At 46.6% G+C, this 20,225-nt stretch overlaps 1 protein-coding gene across 3 annotated transcripts in view; it reads right to left on the bottom strand.

Annotated features, from left to right (window-relative positions):
• Window positions 1-20,225, bottom strand: part of MSN (moesin) — a 477,122-nt gene that overhangs the window by 96,465 nt on the left and 360,432 nt on the right. For all 3 annotated transcript variants that reach the window (XM_063937062.1, XM_063937061.1, XM_063937063.1), the window contains exons 5-6: window positions 8,659-8,742; window positions 7,982-8,128 (exon numbers count right to left, since the gene is read on the bottom strand). In XM_063937062.1, the coding sequence (XP_063793132.1) occupies window positions 7,982-8,128; window positions 8,659-8,742 (231 nt within the window). The remainder of the gene's footprint in view (window positions 1-7,981; window positions 8,129-8,658; window positions 8,743-20,225) is intronic.

Here is a 20,225-nt window from a genome sequence, read left to right as displayed (position 1 = left end):
CGGCCAGCCACTCCCCCGTTTCTCCAGACACTCCCGCATTTTTCCCTGAAACGCCTGCGTTTTTTTAGCACACTCCCGGAAAACGCTCAGTTCCCACCCAGAAACGCCCCTTGCCTGTCAATCATTCACCGATCAGCAGTGCGACTGAAAATAGTCGTTCGAGCATCTGCAAATCTACTAAGTTTTGTGTTAAATAACTTAGCGAATGCGCTCTGCGTACCATACGCAGTTAGCAACAAATCGCAGCATAGCGAAAATCGGCAACGAGCTATCAACTCGGAATGACCCACATTGGCAGGTGATGTGTTACCTTGTGATATCTTCTCCGGGTGCTGACCAAAGTGAGTGTAAAAACTGCTGATTAAGTACTAGTCCTAGTGATCCGTAAATCACTAACTCAGAGTGACAAGTATGAAAAGCAAAGTCTGAGTAGCATGGATAATAACCTTCCAGTGACCCAGCCAGTGTGAAGCATTATGGGAATACAACAGTCTGTGAGTAATGCAATCATTTTTATAATACTTTATAATTCTAACACTATGGGGTATATTCAATACCTGTCGAGTCCTTTCTGACGGAAAGGACCCGACAGGTTAGTCGGATTTGGCTGCTCCTGACAACCTGGGGATGCAGGGGAGGCAGACGCCGCTCAAACTCCGTCCCTGCTCCACTACTCACCCGGTCGCCGGCATCCTTCCCCGCTCCACTACACACCCGCTCCCCGGCATCCATCCCCGCTCCACTACACACCCGCTTCCCGGCATCCGTCCCCGATACACTACACACCCGCTCCTCGGCATCCGTCCCCGCTCCCCCATCTCAGCTCCCCAGTTCCGACAATGTCAATCCGACTTTAAAACATGTCGGATTGACATTGTCGGAACCGGGGCCAAAAACTGTCGAATCCGACAATCCACGTGGTTTCCAACAACTCGGGAATTCCTGACTTGCCTGAAAAAATGGACCGGCATTGAATAGGTCGGAACCCCTTCCGACCTAAACCTGTCGGAAACTGCTGTCTTTCCGACAAGATGGCAGTTTCCGTCAGGTATTGAATACACCCCTAAGTTGTCAAGCCATTTAACCGTGAAGGGGGCAAGTTGCTGTTGGAAACATGTAGAAAACAGTCAACATCTCAAGTCACCCCCCTTGCAGCCCAATCTCACCCTAGACTCATAGAAAAAAAAATAAGATTTTACTTACCGGTAAATCTATTTCTCGTAGTCCGTAGTGGATGCTGGGGACTCCGTAAGGACCATGGGGATAAACGGGCTCCGCAGGAGACATGGGCACTTTAAGTAAGAATTTAGTTTCTGGTGTGCACTGGCTCCTCCCTCTATGCCCCTCCTCCAGACCTCAGTTAGAGAAACTGTGCCCAGAAGAGCTGACAGTACAAGGAAAGGATTTTGGTAATCCAGGGCAAGATTCATACCAGCCACACCAATCACACCGTATAACATGTGATAACAACCAGTTAACAGTATGACAAATAACAGGTCCAACCCTGATGCAACCATAACTTAACCCTTATTGAAGCAATAACTATATACAAGTACAGGTTGAGTATCCCATATCCAAATATTCCGAAATACGGAATATTCCGAAATACGGACTTTTTTGAGTGAGATAGTGAAACCTTTGTTTTTTGATGGCTCAATATACACAAAGTTATTAAAAATATTGTATTAAATGACCTTCAGGCTTTGTGTATAAGAAACATAAATGAATTGTGTGAATGTACACACACTTTGTTTAATGCACAAAGTTATAAAAAATATTGGCTAAAAATACCTTCAGGCTGTGTGTATAAGGTGTATATGTAACAAATGCATTCTGTGCGTAGACTTAGGTCCCATCACCATGATATCTCATTGTGGTATGCAATTATTCCAAAATACGGAAAAATCCTATATCCAAAATACCTCTGGTCCCAAGCATTTTGGATAAGGGATACCCAACCTGTATTGCAGAAGTAGTCCGCACTTGGGACGGGCGCCCAGCATCCACTACGGACTACGAGAAATAGATTTACCGGTAAGTAAAATCTTATTTTCTCTAACGTCCTACTGGATGCTGGGTACTCCGTAAGGACCATGGGGATTATACCAAAGCTCCCAAACGGGCGGGAGAGTGCAGATGATTCTGCAGCACCGTTTGAGCAAACGCAAGGTCCTCCTCAGCCAGGGTATCAACTTGTAAACATAGAAACATAGAATTTGTCGGCAGATAAGAACCACTTGGCCCATCTAGTCTGCCCCTTTTTTTTTTTTTTTTTTATATTATTTTTATCTCTAACCTTATTTGATCCTTATTTCTTTGTAAGGATATCCTTATGTCTATCCCATGCATGTTTAAATTGCTCTACTGTCTTAGCCTCTACCACCTCTGATGGGAGGCTATTCCACTTGTCCACTTTGCAAAAGTGTTTGAACCTGACCAAGTAGCCGCTCGGCAAAGCTGTAATGCCGAGACCCCTCGGGCAGCCGCCCAAGAAGAGCCCACCTTCCTAGTGGAATGGGACTTAACTGATTTTGGCAGCGGCAATCCAGCCGCAGAATGAGCCTGCTGAATCGTGTTACAGATCCAGCGAGCAATAGTTTGCTTTGAAGCAGGAGCACCAAGCTTGTTGGAAGCATACAGGATAAACAAAGACTCTGTTTTCCTGACCCTAGCCGTTCTGGCTACATAAACCTTCAAAGCCCTGACCACATCAAGTAACTCAGAATCCTCCAAGTCAGTAGTAGCCACAGGCACCACAATAGGTTGGTTTATATGAAAGGATGAAACCACTTTCGGTAGAAATTGTGGACGGGTCCGCAATTCTGCTCTATCCGCATGGAAAACCAGATAGGGGCTTTTATGTGACAAAGCCGTCAACTCTGACACACGCCTAGCCGAAGCCAAGGCTAATAGCATGACCACCTTCCACGTGAGATATTTCAACTCCACCGTTTTGAGTGGTTCAAACCAGTGGGATTTCAGGAAACTCAACACCACGTTAAGATCCCAAGGTGCCACTGAAGGCACAAAAGGGGGCTGAATATGCAGCACTCCTTTACAAACGTCTGAACTTCAGGTAGAAAAGCAAACTCCTTTTGAAAGAAAATGGATAGGGCCGAAATCTGGAACTTAATGGAACCCAATTTTAGGCCCAAATTCACTCCGGAATGCAGGAAGTGAAGGAAACGGCCCAGCTGGAATTCCTCCGTAGGAGCATTCCTGGCCTCACACCAAGCAACATATTTTCGCCATATACGGTGATAATGTTGAGCTGTCACGTCCTTCCTAGCCTTTATCAGCGTAGGAATGACATCATCCGGAATGCCTTTCTCTGCTAGGATCCGGCGTTCAACCGCCATGCCGTCAAACGCAGCCGCGGTAAGTCTTGGAACAGACAGGGCCCCTGTTGCAACAAGTCCTGTCTTAGAGGAAGAGGCCACGGGTCCTCTCTGAGCATTTCTTGCAGATCTGGATACCAAGTCCTTCGTGGCCAATCTGGAACAATGAGTATTGTTCTCACTCCTCTTTTTCTTATTATCCTCAGCACCTTGGGTATGAGAGGAAGAGGAGGAAATACATAGACCGACTGGAACACCCACGGTGTCACCAGGGCGTCTACAGCTATCGCCTGAGGGTCTCTTGACCTGGCGCAATACTGCTGTAGCTTTTTGTTGAGGCGGGATGCCATCATGTCCACCTGTGGCAGTTCCCACCAACTTGTAATCTGTGCGAAGACATCCTGATGAAGTCCCCACTCTCCCGTGTGGAGGTCGTGTCTGCTGAGGAAGTCTGCTTCCCAGTTGTCCACTCCCGGGATGAACACTGCTGACAGTGCGCTTACGTGATTCTCCGCCCAGCGAAGAATCTTGGTGGCTTCCGCCATCGCCACTCTGCTCCTTGTGCCGCCTTGGCGGTTTACATGAGCCACTGCGGTGATGTTGTCTGACAGAATCAGAACCAGTTGGTCGCGAAGCAGGGTCTCCGCTTGACGTAGGGCGTTGTATATGGCCCTTAGTTCCAGGATGTTGATGTAAAGGCAAGTCTCTTGACTTGACCACAGACCTTGGAAATTTCTTCCCTGTGTGACTACACCCCAACCTCGGAGGCTTGCGTCCGTGGTCACCAGGACCCAGTCCCGAATGCCGAATCTGCGGCCCTCCAGAAGGTGAGCGCTCTGTAGCCACCACAGGAGTGACACCCTGGCCCTGGGGGATAGGTGATTAACCGATGCATCTGAAGATGTGATCCGGACCAATTGTCCAGTAAGTCCCATTGAAAAGTCCTTGCATGGAAACTGCCGAAGGGAATGGCCTCGTAAGATGCCACCATCTTTCCCAGGACACGAGTGCAGTGATGCACTGACACCTGTTTTGGTTTTAATAGGTTCCTGACCAGTGTCATGAGTTCCTGAGCTTTCTCCATCGGGAGATAAACCCTTTTCTGGTCTGTGTCTAGAATCATGCCCAGGAAAGGCAGACGAGTCGTAGGAACCAACTGCGACTTTGGAATATTTAGAATCCAGCCGTGTTTCCGTAACACTTCCAGAGAAAGTGCTACGCTGATCAGCAACCGCTCTCTCGATCTCGCTTTTATGAGGAGATCGTCCAAGTATGGGATAATTGTGACTCCTTGCTTTCGCAGGAGTACCATCATTTCCGCCATTACCTTGGTAAATATTCTCGGTGCCGTGGAGAGACCAAACGGCAACGTCTGAAATTGGTAATGACAATCCTGTACCACAAATCTGAGGTACGCCTGATGAGGTGGATAAATGGGGACATGAAGGTATGAATCCTTTATGTCCAGAGACACCATAAAATCCCCCCCTTCCAGGCTTGCGATGACTGCTCTCAGCGATTCCATCTTGAACTTGAACCTTTTCAGGTATATGTTCAGGGATTTTAAAATCAATATGGGTCTGACCGAACCGTCCGGTTTCGGGACTACAAACATGGTCGAATAATAACCCCTTCCTTGTTGAAGGAGGGGAACCTTGACCACCACCTGTTGAAGATACAATTTGTGAATTGCAGTCAACACTATTTCCCTCTCGTGGGGGGAAGCTGGCAGGGCCGATTTGAGGTATCGGTGAGGGGGCATCTCCTCGAATTCCAGCTTGTATCCCTGAGACACAATCTCTATTGCCCAGTGATCCAACTGGGAGTGAACCCACTTGTGGCTGAAATTTCGAAGACGCGCCCCCACCGGGCCTAGCTCCGCTTGTGGAGCCCCAGCGTCATGCGGTGGATTTTGTAGAGGCTGGGGAGGACTTCTGTTCCTGGGAACTAGCTGTGTTGTGCAGCTTCTTTCCTCTGCTCCTGCCTCTGGCAAGAAAGGACGCACCTCGGACTTTCTTGTTTTTCTGTGATCGAAAGGACTGCATTTGATAATACGGTGCTCTCTTAGGCTGTGAGGAAACATATGGCAAAAAAATTTGACTTTCCAGCAGTAGCTGTGGAGACCAGGTCCGAGAGACCCTCCCCAAACTCCTCCTCACCCTTGTAAGGTAAAACCTCCATATGCCTTTTTGAGTCGGCATCACCTGTCCATTGCCAAGTCCACAGAACCCTTCTGGCAGAAATCGACATAGCATTTATTCTAGAACCCAGAAGACTAATGTCTCTTTGAGCATCTCTCATATATAGGACAGCGTCTTTAATATGCCTCAGGGTCAATAATATAGTATCCTTGTCTAAGGTATCAAGTTCATCAGACAGGGTGTCCGTCCATGATGCTACAGTACTACACACCCAGGCCGACGCGATCGCCGGCCTCAGTAAGGTACCTGAATGTGTATAAATGGACTTCAGAGTACCCTCCTGTTTTCTATCCGCAGCATCTTTGAGGGTAGCCGTATCCTGTGACGGCAGGGCTACCTTCTTGGATAAGCGTGTTAAGGCTTTGTCCACCCTAGGGGAGGATTCCCAGCGTAACCTGTCCGTTGGCGGGAAAGGATACGCCATAAGCATCCTTTTGTAAATCTGCAGTTTTTTATCTGGAGATTCCCAAGCCTTTTCACATAACTCATTTAGCTCGTGTGAGGGGGGAAAGGTCACCTGTAGCCTCTTTTCCCCATACAGATGTACCCTCCCGTCAGGGACTGGGGTTTTCTCTGTGATGTGCAACACATCCTTAATTGCTATAATCATATAACGGATGGATTTAGCCAATTTTGGCTGTAGTTTTGCATCATCGTAATCGACACTGGAGTCAGAATCCATGTCTGTATCCGTGTCAACAATTTGGGATAGTGGGCGCTTCTGAGACCCTGTCGGCCTCTGCGACATAGGATCAGGCATGGGTTGGGACCCTGACTGTCCTGAGGCTTCAGCTTTTTCTAACCTGTTATGTAAGGAAGTAACATTATCATTTAAAACCTTCCACATATCCATCCAATCAGGTGTCGGCGCCGTCGGCGGAGACACCACATTCATTTGCTCCCGCTCTGCTTCCACATAGCCTTCCTCATCAGACATGTCGACACAAGCGTACCGACACACCACACACACAGGGAATGCCCTTTTTGAAGACAGTTCCCCCACAAGGCCCTTTGGAGAGACAGAGAGAGTATGCCAGCACACACCCCAGCGCTATAACGCAGGAATAACACAGTAACTTAATGTTAACCCAGTAGCTGCTGTTTATATTGTGTTTTTGCGCCTAATTTATGTGCCCCCCCTCTCTTTTTACCCTTTTCTACCGTGAATCTGCAGGGGAGAGCCTGGGGAGCTTCCTCTCAGCAGAGCTGTGGAGAAAAAATGGCGCTGGCGAGTTCTGAGGAAGAAGCCCCGCCCCCTCGACGGCGGGTTTCTGTCCCGCTTAAATATGCATTTTCTTGGCGGGGGCTCATACATATATACAGTGCCCAACTGTATATATGCCCAACTTTTGCCAAAAAGAGGTTCCAAATGCTGCCCAGGGCGCCCCCCCCCCTGCGCCCTGCACCTTTACAGTGACCGGAGTATGTGAGGTGTGTGGGAGCAATGGCGCACAGCTGCAGTGCAGTGCGTTACCTCAGCGAAGAACGGAGTCTTCTGCCGCCGATTTGAAGTCTTCTTGCTTCTCATACTCACCCGGCTTCTGTCTTCCGGCTCTGCGAGGGGGACGGCGGCGCGGCTCTGGGATCGGACGGCGAGGGTGAGATCCTGCGTACGATCCCTCTGGAGCTAATGGTGTCCAGTAGCCTAAGAAGCAGGACCTAGCTTCAGAGAGTAGGGCTGCTTCTCTCCCCTCTGTCCCACGATGCAGGGAGTCTGTTGCCAGCAGAGCTCCCTGAAAATAAAAAACCTAATAAAATACTTTCTCTCAGCAAACTCAGGAGAGCTCACTGAAAAGCACCCAGCTCGTCTGGGCACAGTATCAAACTGAGGTCTGGAGGAGGGGCATAGAGGGAGGAGCCAGTGCACACCAGGAACTAAATTCTTTCTTAAAGTGCCCATGTCTCCTGCGGAGCCCGTCTATCCCCATGGTCCTTACGGAGTCCCCAGCATCCACTAGGACGTTAGAGAAATCTGCGAGTACAGCGGTACCGGATCTGAGGCATAAAGCTGTACTTACTCACGCCGCAAATGAACTTGCTGTTAATTTGATTGACTCCTATGAACATTATATAGTATGTTACTAATTTAAATAAGTACATAAATAGATAGCATCCATACATAATGGATAAACTAACTGATCAACTACTTCCAATACAGCATGTATATTTTGTGTGCCCATTGATAATAGTATACATGATGCAACCATTTTCTAAATTGCTAGTTGAGTTTGCTTACATCTCGTATACATGAAATGCCAGTGGGAAACAAGTTGGAATAGACATGAAATGGTAAAACTCAACAGCAGGCTCTCCTGGACAAATGCCTGTCACTAGTAGGGTAAAATGCATCAATGAAATTGCAGTTGTTTATTCTGATGCCTCCATGTTCTGGTGTGTAATCAGACTTGAAAAATGCTGGCTTCTCATTTATAGAAATAGTACCTGTCGTTCTGTTCATAAATGTTCAGTCCCAAAGCATCCACTCCAAGCCAGAGTTCTGAACCCTTCTTATTCTTAATGCTAAAGTAGTTAACTCCATACATCTCCAAATCCTGGGCAATTTTCAGGTACTCTAGAATAGCATCCTCCCTGCAAAGTAGCACAATATACAACTTTGTTAAAAGAGACTGTAGGAAACCATGGAGAAAAAAGTAACCATACACGCAGAATTCAAAGCATGAAAGAATTTCACAAACATTTTTAGACAATGTGTTGTTCCAATCGGTCGGAAACGCCCACATTCTTTAAAATATTGTGCAGTGTGTAGGCATCTTAACTGTGCACACAGTGCTGTAGCTAGGATTGGTAGCCTGTACATTTTAGGACTCTGGGGTTTTAATCATCCGCTGAAGCTAGTCCTCTTATTTTTAGAACGTTGGCTACAGATTGCTGGTAGGTAAGTAAACAGATAAATCAGTATTTCTGAAGATAATTCTTAGAAAACAAAGGTTCTGTTCATTCAGCACAACTATCAACAACAATCAAGGCTACTGTTTTGAAGTCCTTCAAGTACATTACAATGAACTGTACTACTGATCAGTACTTTCTTTAGAAGGACTCTACCTGCCTGGGTTACATTTACGAGTCTCCTAACTCTACATACAATACAATGGTCTTACCTTAGCATGCCCCTATGTTCTTCATGCCAGACATGGATTCTGTCCTCCCATTGGTCTTTAGAAAGTTTGTGCTGCTCTAGAACTCTAGACAAAATACAAATAAAATCTGGATTAATGAAAAGAAAAAAATATTTTTTTTTTGTTTGTTTAAAAAATAATAATTAAAGGGGGTGGGGTTGTATTAATAATTCTTAGAAGAACCAAACACCTGTACCCATTTTGTAATATATACATTCTGCTATGGTATATCAGTATATTCAAATAACTTTTTGCTTTTATACAACCATCACAGTGTACACTAATGCTATGTTTTATATATCAGGGACCATAGTGTTGGTGCCACTAAGTGGACAGCGATAACAGTTTTTTTTTTGTTTTTTTTTACTTGCGTCAGCCTATTCACCAAAGTTTTATGCTCTCCTCTCTGCTATCCGGGTGTGGATCTCAGTCGACCACACTTAGGTAGACAGTGCCTAGGTCGACCACTATTGGTCGACAGTAGGTTGACATGTACAAGGTCGACAGGACAGAAAGTCGACATAAGTTTTTATTTATTTAAATTAGTGTAGTTTTCTCCGTAGAGTGACCGGGAACCCAAATTAGTGCAGCGTGTTTGCTCACCATGCTTCGGGCAAGGTACCTCGCTGTGCTCAGCACAGGTTACTGTTCCCAATTGTAGTTCACGTGGATCGTAAAGCATGACAAAGTTCAAAAAATTAAGAAAAAAATAAAATGTGGAAAAACTCATGTCGACCTTCTGTCAAGTCAACCTAGAGACCCTGTCGACCTAGAAACCCTGTCAACCTACTTACGGTCAACCAATAGTGGTCGACCTACACTTTGTCGACCTAGGTGTGGTCGACCTAGAGACCGGATACAAAGCTATACATACCATCCCTGAAGTGAATACTCTTATATTCAAATGATATATCATGCCCAATCTCCTTTCTAAAATGATCCTGTTATTGCGCATTTTACGCCCATAGTAATCAGGTTTAGCTGCGTAAAGGGTTGGGTGCCCTTGTTACGCCAGGGGTAGCGAGCTGAAATGATTATACCAGGCCCGTCAGCAGAAACAAGACGGGTGAGGAAGGGGGTGAAAAGAATTGAATACCGCCCTTAATATTTTATCCATGCTTCACAGGACAAAAGTAGAGAGAAATAACATTACCCACATACACAACAAAAACTTTGGTAAACCTTAAACAGAAGTGTATACAAGTGTGTTCTGAGTGTCTCCTAATGGATTTAAAGGTTTGGCTTTAGAGAGAGAGAAAGAATTAATCTATAAAGTCCATTTGGGGGGACACTGGACCATTGGAACGTCCCAACCATGCCCCTTTACTTTGGTACACTCAGTGTTGCAGTACCCAACAGCCTCTTGTCAGAACCAATGTTTTTAGATGAAAAAACATTAAACCTCTGACATCTAGTAACTCAATGCATGAAGGACCATGTGGCAGCATAACACAGCTGTTCCTCAAAGCTATGAGCTGCAACACTCCCAAGGAGCTCACTGATCTGGTAGATTGTACCTTCACACTGTAAGGATCAGGTTTACCAATGTGCTGAATCGCAGAAGTGATACAACTACTGAAGTGTGCTTGTGATAAATCTTCAATACTCAAAAGATACCCAATGAATGAAGAGATCCCAGTAGATAAACCTTGCGGCTAACTGAATCTGCTCTATACGTCCATCATACACCGACAAGAAAAGCCTGTGGATCCCTTTCCCTTGAACTGGTTCACATTTTGCTTGAACTCAGGATGCAGTCATGTTGATGTCTGTGTGACCTTACAGTATCCCTCTTACAATCCACTGAAATATGTCAGCATTAAGAGACCACTCTCCATGATGCAGGACATGCCTGCCAAGGTAATCACACTCTTAGTTTTCTATATTCCTGCAATGAACACTGTCAATATTGCCATAGCATATTGTTCTGCCCAAGCATGATCCCACTGGTTACTTCTTTGAGCCTTTGTGATAGTTGATGTACACCATCATTTTGGCATTGTCCGACTGAATTATTATGGGTATTCCCCACTATAGAAGATGTCTATAAACCTCAGTGTTTAGCACCAACTTAATTATAGGACATGGATAGTCAGCTAGGCTTACACTCGACAACACAGACATGGACATTGGAAATGAAGGGCAAGGCCTCATTGTTGAGGACACTGTTTGCCAACTGGACCTTTACTTGAACAGGGACTATTCAAGTTCTCTAGTGTATACATTATTGCATAAATTGTTACTTCTGGTTTAGGGGCTGCAGTCGAAACCTGCCGTCTGTCTGGGTTGGAAGGGGTTCCGACCTATTCAATACTTGTTGGAAAGCACGTGGATCAGCGGAACAGCCACCAATCCGCGTGCTTCTGTCGGAAACGGGGCAAAATCCTACAGGTTATGGCCTCCTTTTCGACCATCTTATTCAGACTTTAAAAAAAGTCGGATTGAGATGAGGGACCTGTGAGGTGACAGAGAGAGCAGTGGGGAGACAAGGAGAGCAGCGGCTACAGCACAGCGCAGCAGGAGGATGGGGCACCGCCACCGCTCACGGCAGCATCCACCCGGCTCCAGCAAGTGAGGTCCAGCTTGCTGGAGCCGGGTGGATGTTGCCCTGAGGTCTGGGGGCAGTGCCACATTCTCCTGCTACGGGGCTACGCTGCTGTAGCCGCTGCTCTCCACCTCAAAGGTCCCTCATCTCAATCAGACTTTTTTTTAACGTCGGATTGAGATGGTTAGTAATGGCCAAATCCATTGAATAGCCCTTGTCGGATCCATTCCGACAAATGCATGTTGGAATGAATCCGACTTTAGCTGAATATACCCCTTAATCTTGGCATTCCAATGCAGGATTCATCACTATTGCAAGACTTTACCACCTTTTATATGCATTACCAATACATGATTTTTAATATTATTTAAACAGCATCCTCAATGTTTGATTTCTCCGCTATGTCACTCCCTTCTTAAGAAAAGCAAGGTGCTTGGAGAGTGATTCGCCAAATAATCAGTAAAATAAGTTGAGATAAGGTTCAATTAATTTAATTAACCTGAGTGTGTACAGTGAATCCTGGCAGCTTATAAATGATTGCAGCAGAGATTTTGCCCAGGTTGGGTCTGCATCATCAGTAGTTAATACAGCATGGAGTGTTCAACAGTTTTCTGTCAATCTTGCAGACAGAACATAAGACATCACTATCCACTAGGCAACAAGGCATTTGTATACAGCACAGGACTTTGGGAAATGATAAAGGAATATATATTGGAGTCAACCAGCCGGGGTCGTAAGGGAGCAAGCTTTATAGGCATGGAAAACGTGCACCGACAGGGACATGAATCTGCAGATCAGAGGGACTCTCATCCACACCACACTTGATACACATGTATTCCCCCCCTCCTTTTGACGCTCTCTAATCTGGTCTGATGAGGGTTCTCTGATACGTATTGTAATAGAGCACACCTCAGCTAACATACCCCAGACAACAGAAGCTGCCTCACCTTCATTCTCTGCTATACCTCATTCAGGCTCTCCCGAGTAGTGGTTTACTTCCTCAGGCACACTGCAGTAAGTGTTGGGTATAAGGGTTTCAGGCAGGATTTGGCTGTTCCCAACAATTTCCATCGACTTTAAAAAAGTCGGATTGAGATGAGGGAGCTGAGGAGGAGGAGACAGGGGAGAACAGGAACCAAGCGGCTGCAGCAGCGCATCAGGAGGATGGGGCACCGCCACTGCTCACGGTACCCGCTGGGTTCCTGCTCTCCCCCGTCTCCTCCTCTCAGCTCCCTCATCTCAATCTGACTTTTTTCAAAGTCGGATTGAGATTGCACTGAAAGGGGTCCCATGTGTAAACACGGGACCCCTCTCAGTGCGTGGATCGGGTTTTGCGTTTTATTATTTTGGCAAGTACGTGGATTACAAACAAGAAGAGGACGGATCTACACTGGATTTTTGTGAGTATAATTTTATTTACAGGTACCCCGTGGATTCTACGTGGACAAGGGGACCGAGCCTCGTGTCAACATAGAAGTATGTGTGTGTCGGTGTGCATGTATGTAATAAAAACAGTACACACATACAGTGATAGTAAAACTTTATTTGGGTATTTTTTTTGCATCAGAACTACAGGTACCAGCGGGCCCGTTTCCCCCCCGCATGCTGGAACTTGGGGTTCTCCAAGTACCAGCTTGCCGGGGAGGCTTGCTGGGACTTGTAGTTCTGCTACAAAAAAATAAGATTTTACTTACCGATAAATCTATTTCTCGTAGTCCGTAGTGGATGCTGGGACTCCGTAAGGACCATGGGGAATAGCGGCTCCGCAGGAGACAGGGCACAAAATAAAAGCTTGAGATATCAGGTGGTGTGCACTGGCTCCTCCCCCTATGACCCTCCTCCAAGCCAGTTAGGATACTGTGCCCGGACGAGCGTACATAATAAGGAAGGATATTGAATCCCGGGTAAGACTCATACCAGCCACACCAATCACACCGTACAACTCGTGATCTGAACCCAGTTAACAGTATGATAAATTTAAAGGAGCCTCTGAAAGGATGGCTCAACAATAATAACCCGAATTTTTTGTAACAATAACTATATACAAGTATTGCAGACAATCCGCACTAGGGATGGGCGCCCAGCATCCACTACGGACTACGAGAAATAGATTTATCGGTAAGTAAAATCTTATTTTCTCTAACGTCCTAAGTGGATGCTGGGACTCCGTAAGGACCATGGGGATTATACCAAAGCTCCCAAACGGGCGGGAGAGTGCGGATGACTCTGCAGCACCGAATGAGAGAACTCCAGGTCCTCCTCAGCCAGGGTATCAAATTTGTAGAATTTAGCAAACGTGTTTGCCCCTGACCAAGTAGCTGCTCGGCAAAGTTGTAAAGCCGAGACCCCTCGGGCAGCCGCCCAAGATGAGCCCACTTTCCTTGTGGAATGGGCTTTTACTGATTTTGGCTGTGGCAATCCTGCCACGGAATGTGCAAGCTGAATTGTACTACAAATCCAACGAGCAATCGTCTGCTTTGAAGCAGGAGCACCCAGCTTGTTGGGTGCATACAGGATAAACAGCGAGTCAGTTTTCCTGACTCCAGCCGTCCTGGAAACATATATTTTCAAGGCCCTGACAACGTCCAGCAACTTAGAGTCCTCTAAGTCCCTAGTAGCCGCAGGTACCACAATAGGTTGGTTCATGTGAAATGCAGAAACCACCTTAGGTAGAAATTGAGGACGAGTCCTCAATTCCGCCCTGTCAGAATGAAAATATAGGTAAGGGCTTTTACATGATAAAGCCGCCAATTCTGACACACGCCTAGCTGAAGCCAAGGCCAACAGCATCGACACCTTCCACGTGAGATATTTTAAATCTACCGTAGACAATGGTTCAAACCAGTGTGATTTTAGAAATCTCAACACAACATTGAGATCCCAAGGTGCCACTGGAGGCACAAAAGGAGGCTGTATGTGCAGCACCCCTTTCACAAATGTCTGAACTTCAGGTACTGAAGCCAGTTCTTTCTGGAAGAATATCGACAGGGCCGAAATTTGAACCTTAATGGACCCTAATTTTAGGCCCATAAACAGTCCTGTTTGCAGGAAATGCAAGAAACGACCCAGTTGAAATTCCTGTGTAGGGGCCTTCTTGGCCTCACACCACGCAACATATTTACGCCAAATGCGGTGATAATGTTTTGCGGTTACTTCCTTTCTGGCTTTTACCAGAGTAGGGATGACTTCTTCTGGAATGCCCTTGTCCTTCAGGATCCGGCGTTCAACCGCCATGCCGTCAAACGCAGCCGCGGTAAGTCTTGGAACAGACAAGGCCCCTGCAGTAGCAGGTCCTGTCTTAGAGGTAGAGGCCACGGTTCGTCCGTGAGCATCTCTTGAAGTTCCGGGTACCAAGACCTTCTTGGCCAATCCGGAACCACGAGTATAGTTCTTACTCCTCTCCTTCTTATGATTCTCAATACTTTCGGTATGAGGGGCAGAGGAGGGAATACATCCACTGACTGGTACACCCACGGCGTTACCAGAGCGTCCACTGCTATTGCCTGAGGGTCCCTTGACCTGGCGCAATATCTGTCCAGTTTTTTGTTTAGACGTGACGCCATCATGTCCACCTTTGGTCTTTCCCAACGGTTTACAATTTGGTGGAAGACTTCTGTATGTGGGCGACTGACGTGATGTTGTCCGACTGGATCAACACCGCCTGACCCTGAAGCAGAGGTTTTGCTTGAATTAAGGCATTGTAAATGGCCCTTAGTTCTAGAATGTTTATATGAAGAGATGTTTCCATGCTTGACCACAAGCCCTGGAAATTCCTTCCCTGTGTGACTGCTCCCCAGCCTCTCAGGCTGGCATCCGTGGTTACCAGGATCCAATCCTGAATGCCAAATCTGCGGCCCTCTAGTAGATGAGCCCTCTGAAGCCACCACAGGAGAGACACCCTTGTCCTTGGCGACAGGGTTATCCGTTGATGCATCTGAAGATGCGATCCGGACCATTTTCCCAGTAGATCCCACTGAAAAGTTCTTGCATGGAATCTTCCGAATGGAATCGCTTCGTAAGAAGCCACCATTTTTCCCAGGACCCTTGTGCACTGATGCACTGAGACCTGTCCTGGTTTTAGGAGGTTCCTGACTAGCTCGGATAACTCCCTGGCCTTCTCCTCCGGGAGAAACACCTTCTTCTGGACTGTGTCCAGAATCATTCCTAAGAACAGTAGACGTGTCGTTGGAATCAGCTGCGATTTTGGAATATTTAGAATCCATCCGTGCTGACTTAGCACTACCTGAGATAGTGCCACTCCGACTTCTAACTGTTCCTTGGTTCTTGCCCTTATCAGGAGATCGTCCAAGTAAGGGATAATTAAGATGCCTTTTCTTCGTAGAAGAATCATCATTTCGGCCATTACCTTGGTAAAGACCCGAGGCGCCGTGGACAATCCAAACGGCAGCGTCTGAAACTGATAGACAGTTTTGTACTACAAACCTGAGGTACCCTTGGTGAGAAGGATATATTGGGACGTGGAGATAAGCATCCTTGATGTCCAGCGACACCATATAGTCCCCCTCTTCCAGGTTCGCTATCACCGCTCTGAGTGACTCCATCTTGAATTTGAACCTTTTCATGTAAGTGTTCAAAGATTTTAGATTTAATATTGGTCTCACCGAGCCGTCCGGCTTCGGTACCACAAATAGTGTGGAATAATACCCCTTCCCCTGTTGTAAGAGGGGTACCTTGATTATCACCTGCTGGGAGTACAGCTTGTGAATGGCTTCCAGAACTGCCTCCCTGTCGGAGGGAGACTTTGGTAAAGCAGACTTCAGGAACCGATGAGGAGGAAACGCCTCGAATTCCAGTTTGTACCCCTGTGATACTACCTGTAGAATCCAGGGATCCACTTGCGAGTGAGCCCACTGCGCGTTGAAATACTTGAGACGTGCCCCCACCGTGTCTGAGTCTGCTTGTAAAGCCCCAGCGTCATGCTGAAGACTTGGCAGAAGCAGGGGAGGGCTTCTGCTCCTGGGAAGCGGCTGCATGGTGCTGCCTTTTTCCTCTTCCTCTGCCCTTGGGCAGAAAAGAGTGACCTTTTGCTCGCTTGTACTTATGGGAACGAAAGGACTGAGTTTGAAAAGACGGTGTCTTTTTCTGTTGATGTGAAGTAACCTGGGGTAAAAAGGTGGATTTTCCAGCCGTTGCCGTGGCCACCAGGTCTGTTAGACCAGCCCCAAATAACTCCTCCCCCTTATACGGCAATACTTCCATGTGCCGTTTGGAATCTGCGTCCCCTGACCACTGTCTGGTCCATAATGCTCTTCTGGCAGAGATGGACATTGCGCTTACTCTTGATGCCAGGGTACAAATATCCCTCTGCGCATCACGCATATATAGCAATGCATCCTTTAAATGTTCTATAGTTAACAGAATATTGTCCCTATCCAGGGTATCAATATTCTCAGTCAGGGAATCCGCCCATGCGACTCCAGCACTGCACATCCAGGCTGATGCGATTGCTGGTCGCAGTATAACACCAGTATGTGTGTATATACTTTTCAGGATATTTTCCAGCCTCCTATCAGCTGGTTCTTTGAGGGTGGCCGTATCAGGGGACGGTAACGCTACTTGTTTAGATAAACGTGTGAGCGCCTTATCTACCCTAGGGGGTGTTTCCCACCGTGCCCTAACCTCTGGCGGGAAAGGGTATAGTGCTAATAACTTATTAGAAATTAGCTGTTTTTTATCGGGGGAAACCCACGCTTTATCACACACCTCATTTATTTCCTCAGACTCAGGAAAAACTATTGGCAGTTTTTTCACACCCCACATAATACCCGCCTTTGAGGTATTTGTAGTGTCAGAAAGGTTCAATGCCTCTTTCATTGCCGTGATCATGTAACGTGTGGCCCTACTGGACATTACGTTTGTCTCGTCACCGTCGACACTAGATTCAGTATCTGGATCCGTGTCGACCCACTGAGGTAGCGGCCGTTTTAGGGCCCCTGAGGGTGTCTGAGACGCCTGAACAGGCACTAATTGATTTGGCGGCTTTCTCATGTCGTCAACAGTTTTTTGTAAATTGCTGACATTATCACTTAATTGCTTAAACACAATCATCCAGTCAGGTGTCGACTCCCTAGGGGGTGACATCACTAACACAGGCAACTGCTCCGCCTCCACCTCATTTTCCTCCTCATACATGTCGACACACGCGTACCGACACACAGCACACACACCGGGAATGCTCTGATAGAGGACAGGACCCCACTTAGCCCTTTGGAGAGACAGAGGGAGAGTCTGCCAGCACACACCCAGCGCTATATATATACAGGGATAACCTTATATAAGTGTTAATCCCTTATAGCTGCTGTTAATCTAGTTATTTGCTGCCAAAATGCCCCCCCTTCTCTTTTTTACCCTGAATCAGATGCAGTACTGCAGGGGAGAATCAGGGAGCCGTCCTTCCAGCGGAGCTGTGAGGGAATAATGGCGCCAGTGTGCTGAGGAGATAGGCCCCGCCCCTTCACGACGTCCTTAACTCCCGCTTTTTTGTGTAAAATGGCAGGGGAAAAAATACATCCATATAGCCCTGGAGCTATATGTGATGTATTCCTTTTGCCAGCTAAGGTATATGTGTGTTATATTGCGTCTCAGGGCGCTCCCCCCCAGCGCCCTGCACCCTCAGTGACCGGAGTGTGAAGTGTGCTGAGAGCAATGGCGCACAGCTGCGGTGCTGTGCGCTACCTTAGTCTTGAAGACAGGATGTCTTCTGCCGCCGCTTTCACCGGACCTTCGTCTCTTCTGGCTCTGTAAGGGGGACGGCGGCGCGGCTCCGGTGACCCATCCAGGCTGAACCTGTGATCGTCCCTCTGGAGCTAACGTCCAGTAGCCTAAGAAGCCCAATCCACTCTGCACTCAGGTGAGTTCGCTTCTTCTCCCCTTAGTCCCACGATGCAGTGAGCCTGTTGCCAGCAGGACTCACTGAAAATAAAAAAACCTAACTAAACTTTTATTCTAAGCAGCTCTGGAGAGCTACCTAGTTTGCACCCTTCTCGGCCGGGCACAAAAATCTAACTGGCTTGGAGGAGGGTCATAGGGGGAGGAGCCAGTGCACACCACCTGATATCTCAAGCTTTTATTTTGTGCCCCCTCTCCTGCGGAGCCGCTATTCCCCATGGTCCTTACGGAGTCCCAGCATCCACTTAGGACGTTAGAGAAACAATATTCTTTATTTTGTCACTTGGCTATCAGCCTCCCATCCGCCACCCTGGATGGGGGGTACAGCCTCGGGCTTCACCCCTGGCCCTTGGGTGGCTGGAGGGGGGGACCCCTTGATTTAAGGGGTCCCCACTCCTCCAGGGTACCCCGGCCAGGGGTGACTAGTTGGAGATTTAATGCCACGGCCGCAGGGACCGGTATAAAAGTGTCCCCCGGCTGTGGCATTATCTCTCCAGCTAGTGGAGCCCGGTGCTGATGTGAAAAATACGGGGGACACCTACACGTCTTTTGTCCCCCGTATTTTTTGCACCAGGACCGGACGCAGAGCCCGGTGCTGGTAGTTAAAATACGGGGGATCCCCTGTCAATTTTTTCCCCGTATTTTTACAACCAGGACCGGCTCAAAGAGCCCGAGGCTGGTTATGCTTAGGAGGGGGGACCCCACACTTTTTTTCTTTATTTTTAACCCATTCCCACTCCTTCCCACTGAAAAACATGCTCTGATCTCTCCATATTATTTTAGTCAGTAAAAAAAAAAAAATATATATATATATTATTTTCAAAAATATATTAAATAATACTTGTGGCTCCGAATGGACAAACCCAAGTAGATAATCCCTTCTAATATAAATAGATATGCTATTAGCAATAAAAAAAAACTAAAAAAAAACATGTTTGTAAAAAATTTTTATTAGATCCCGCCAGCAAAATGAGGCGGACTAAAATTGACGAAATTACTGGTCGAAAAGCACTGTTGTCGAATCGACATTCTTCAATTGAATATACTTTTGTCAAAAAGCCGCATTTTTACCATTGCAGACATGTCGAATTTGACAACTGTCGAATTGCAAAAAGTCGAATCTGAAACAGACTTTTGTCGAAAAGTACTGTATTGCATTGTCGAATCATTTTTTTTGTCGAAAATACCCCGTTTTTCGACATTTGCGGCAATTCGACCGCAATTGCATATGGTCCTATATATGTAAATTCATGTTCTCTCTTGCTAAACATTTATCTTCGTCAAATTCACATTGTTAATATACAGCACGTGTCAATCCAAATGAGCCTAATATCTTAAGATAGTCTAATACACTCACTCCCTAATACCATTTTCAGTGCTTTTTTTGTATTATTACCGTTCATTTTTTTTAATAGAGCATAACTAAAAGTTATATTGTAGCTATATTTTTCCATCATAATTGTAAGAGTGCCTCAAAAAAGGCTTTTTTTTTATTTGCATATCCACTGGGCAACTTAGAATGACATTTTAAACTCAATAAAATGTTACGGTTTAAGTACTGATCTTAAACCTAGAAGAACTCCCTTTCTGAGACATGAGAAAGGAGAATGAAGGAGAAAGTGAACACTGCAAAAAGACAAACACAGATGACCAGCAAAGTAGGTGTAATCCCCACAACTTGGGGCATTTACACCAAGACAGGAGCAAGGGATGCTGACGAAGTCTGTTTTTACTGTGCTTTTGGTTCATGTATTGAAGCCCTCCATGGAGTGATATACTGTCTGTGCTTCCCCCCCTTGTATCCACCAGAAAATAGGCAACCGCCCTGGTAAGGACAGCTCCCTTGCTGCCATCATCCGATCCCGCATTACAAGCAGGCCTAGGAGCATGCACTCTGTGCTGGTCAGAAGCCTCAGAGGATGACTGCAGCTTAATTAACATCTTTGCCAGTAGAAAATAGAAAGGACCACTACCCTTGTTGCATCCTTGATGCAAATAATACACTGAGTACTGTTCATTCTAGCACTTGTCTTAACCCGTGCCTGGGGTGTCGCTCTCTGTTGTGGTGTTTCTAGCACACTCTGGTCTGTATCTC

The sequence above is a fragment of the Pseudophryne corroboree genome, chromosome 8 (assembly GCF_028390025.1).
Source record: "Pseudophryne corroboree isolate aPseCor3 chromosome 8, aPseCor3.hap2, whole genome shotgun sequence".
Lineage (NCBI taxonomy): Eukaryota > Metazoa > Chordata > Amphibia > Anura > Myobatrachidae > Pseudophryne > Pseudophryne corroboree.
Note: the sequence above shows the minus strand (reverse complement) of the source record. Positions and strands in the feature narration are given on the sequence as shown.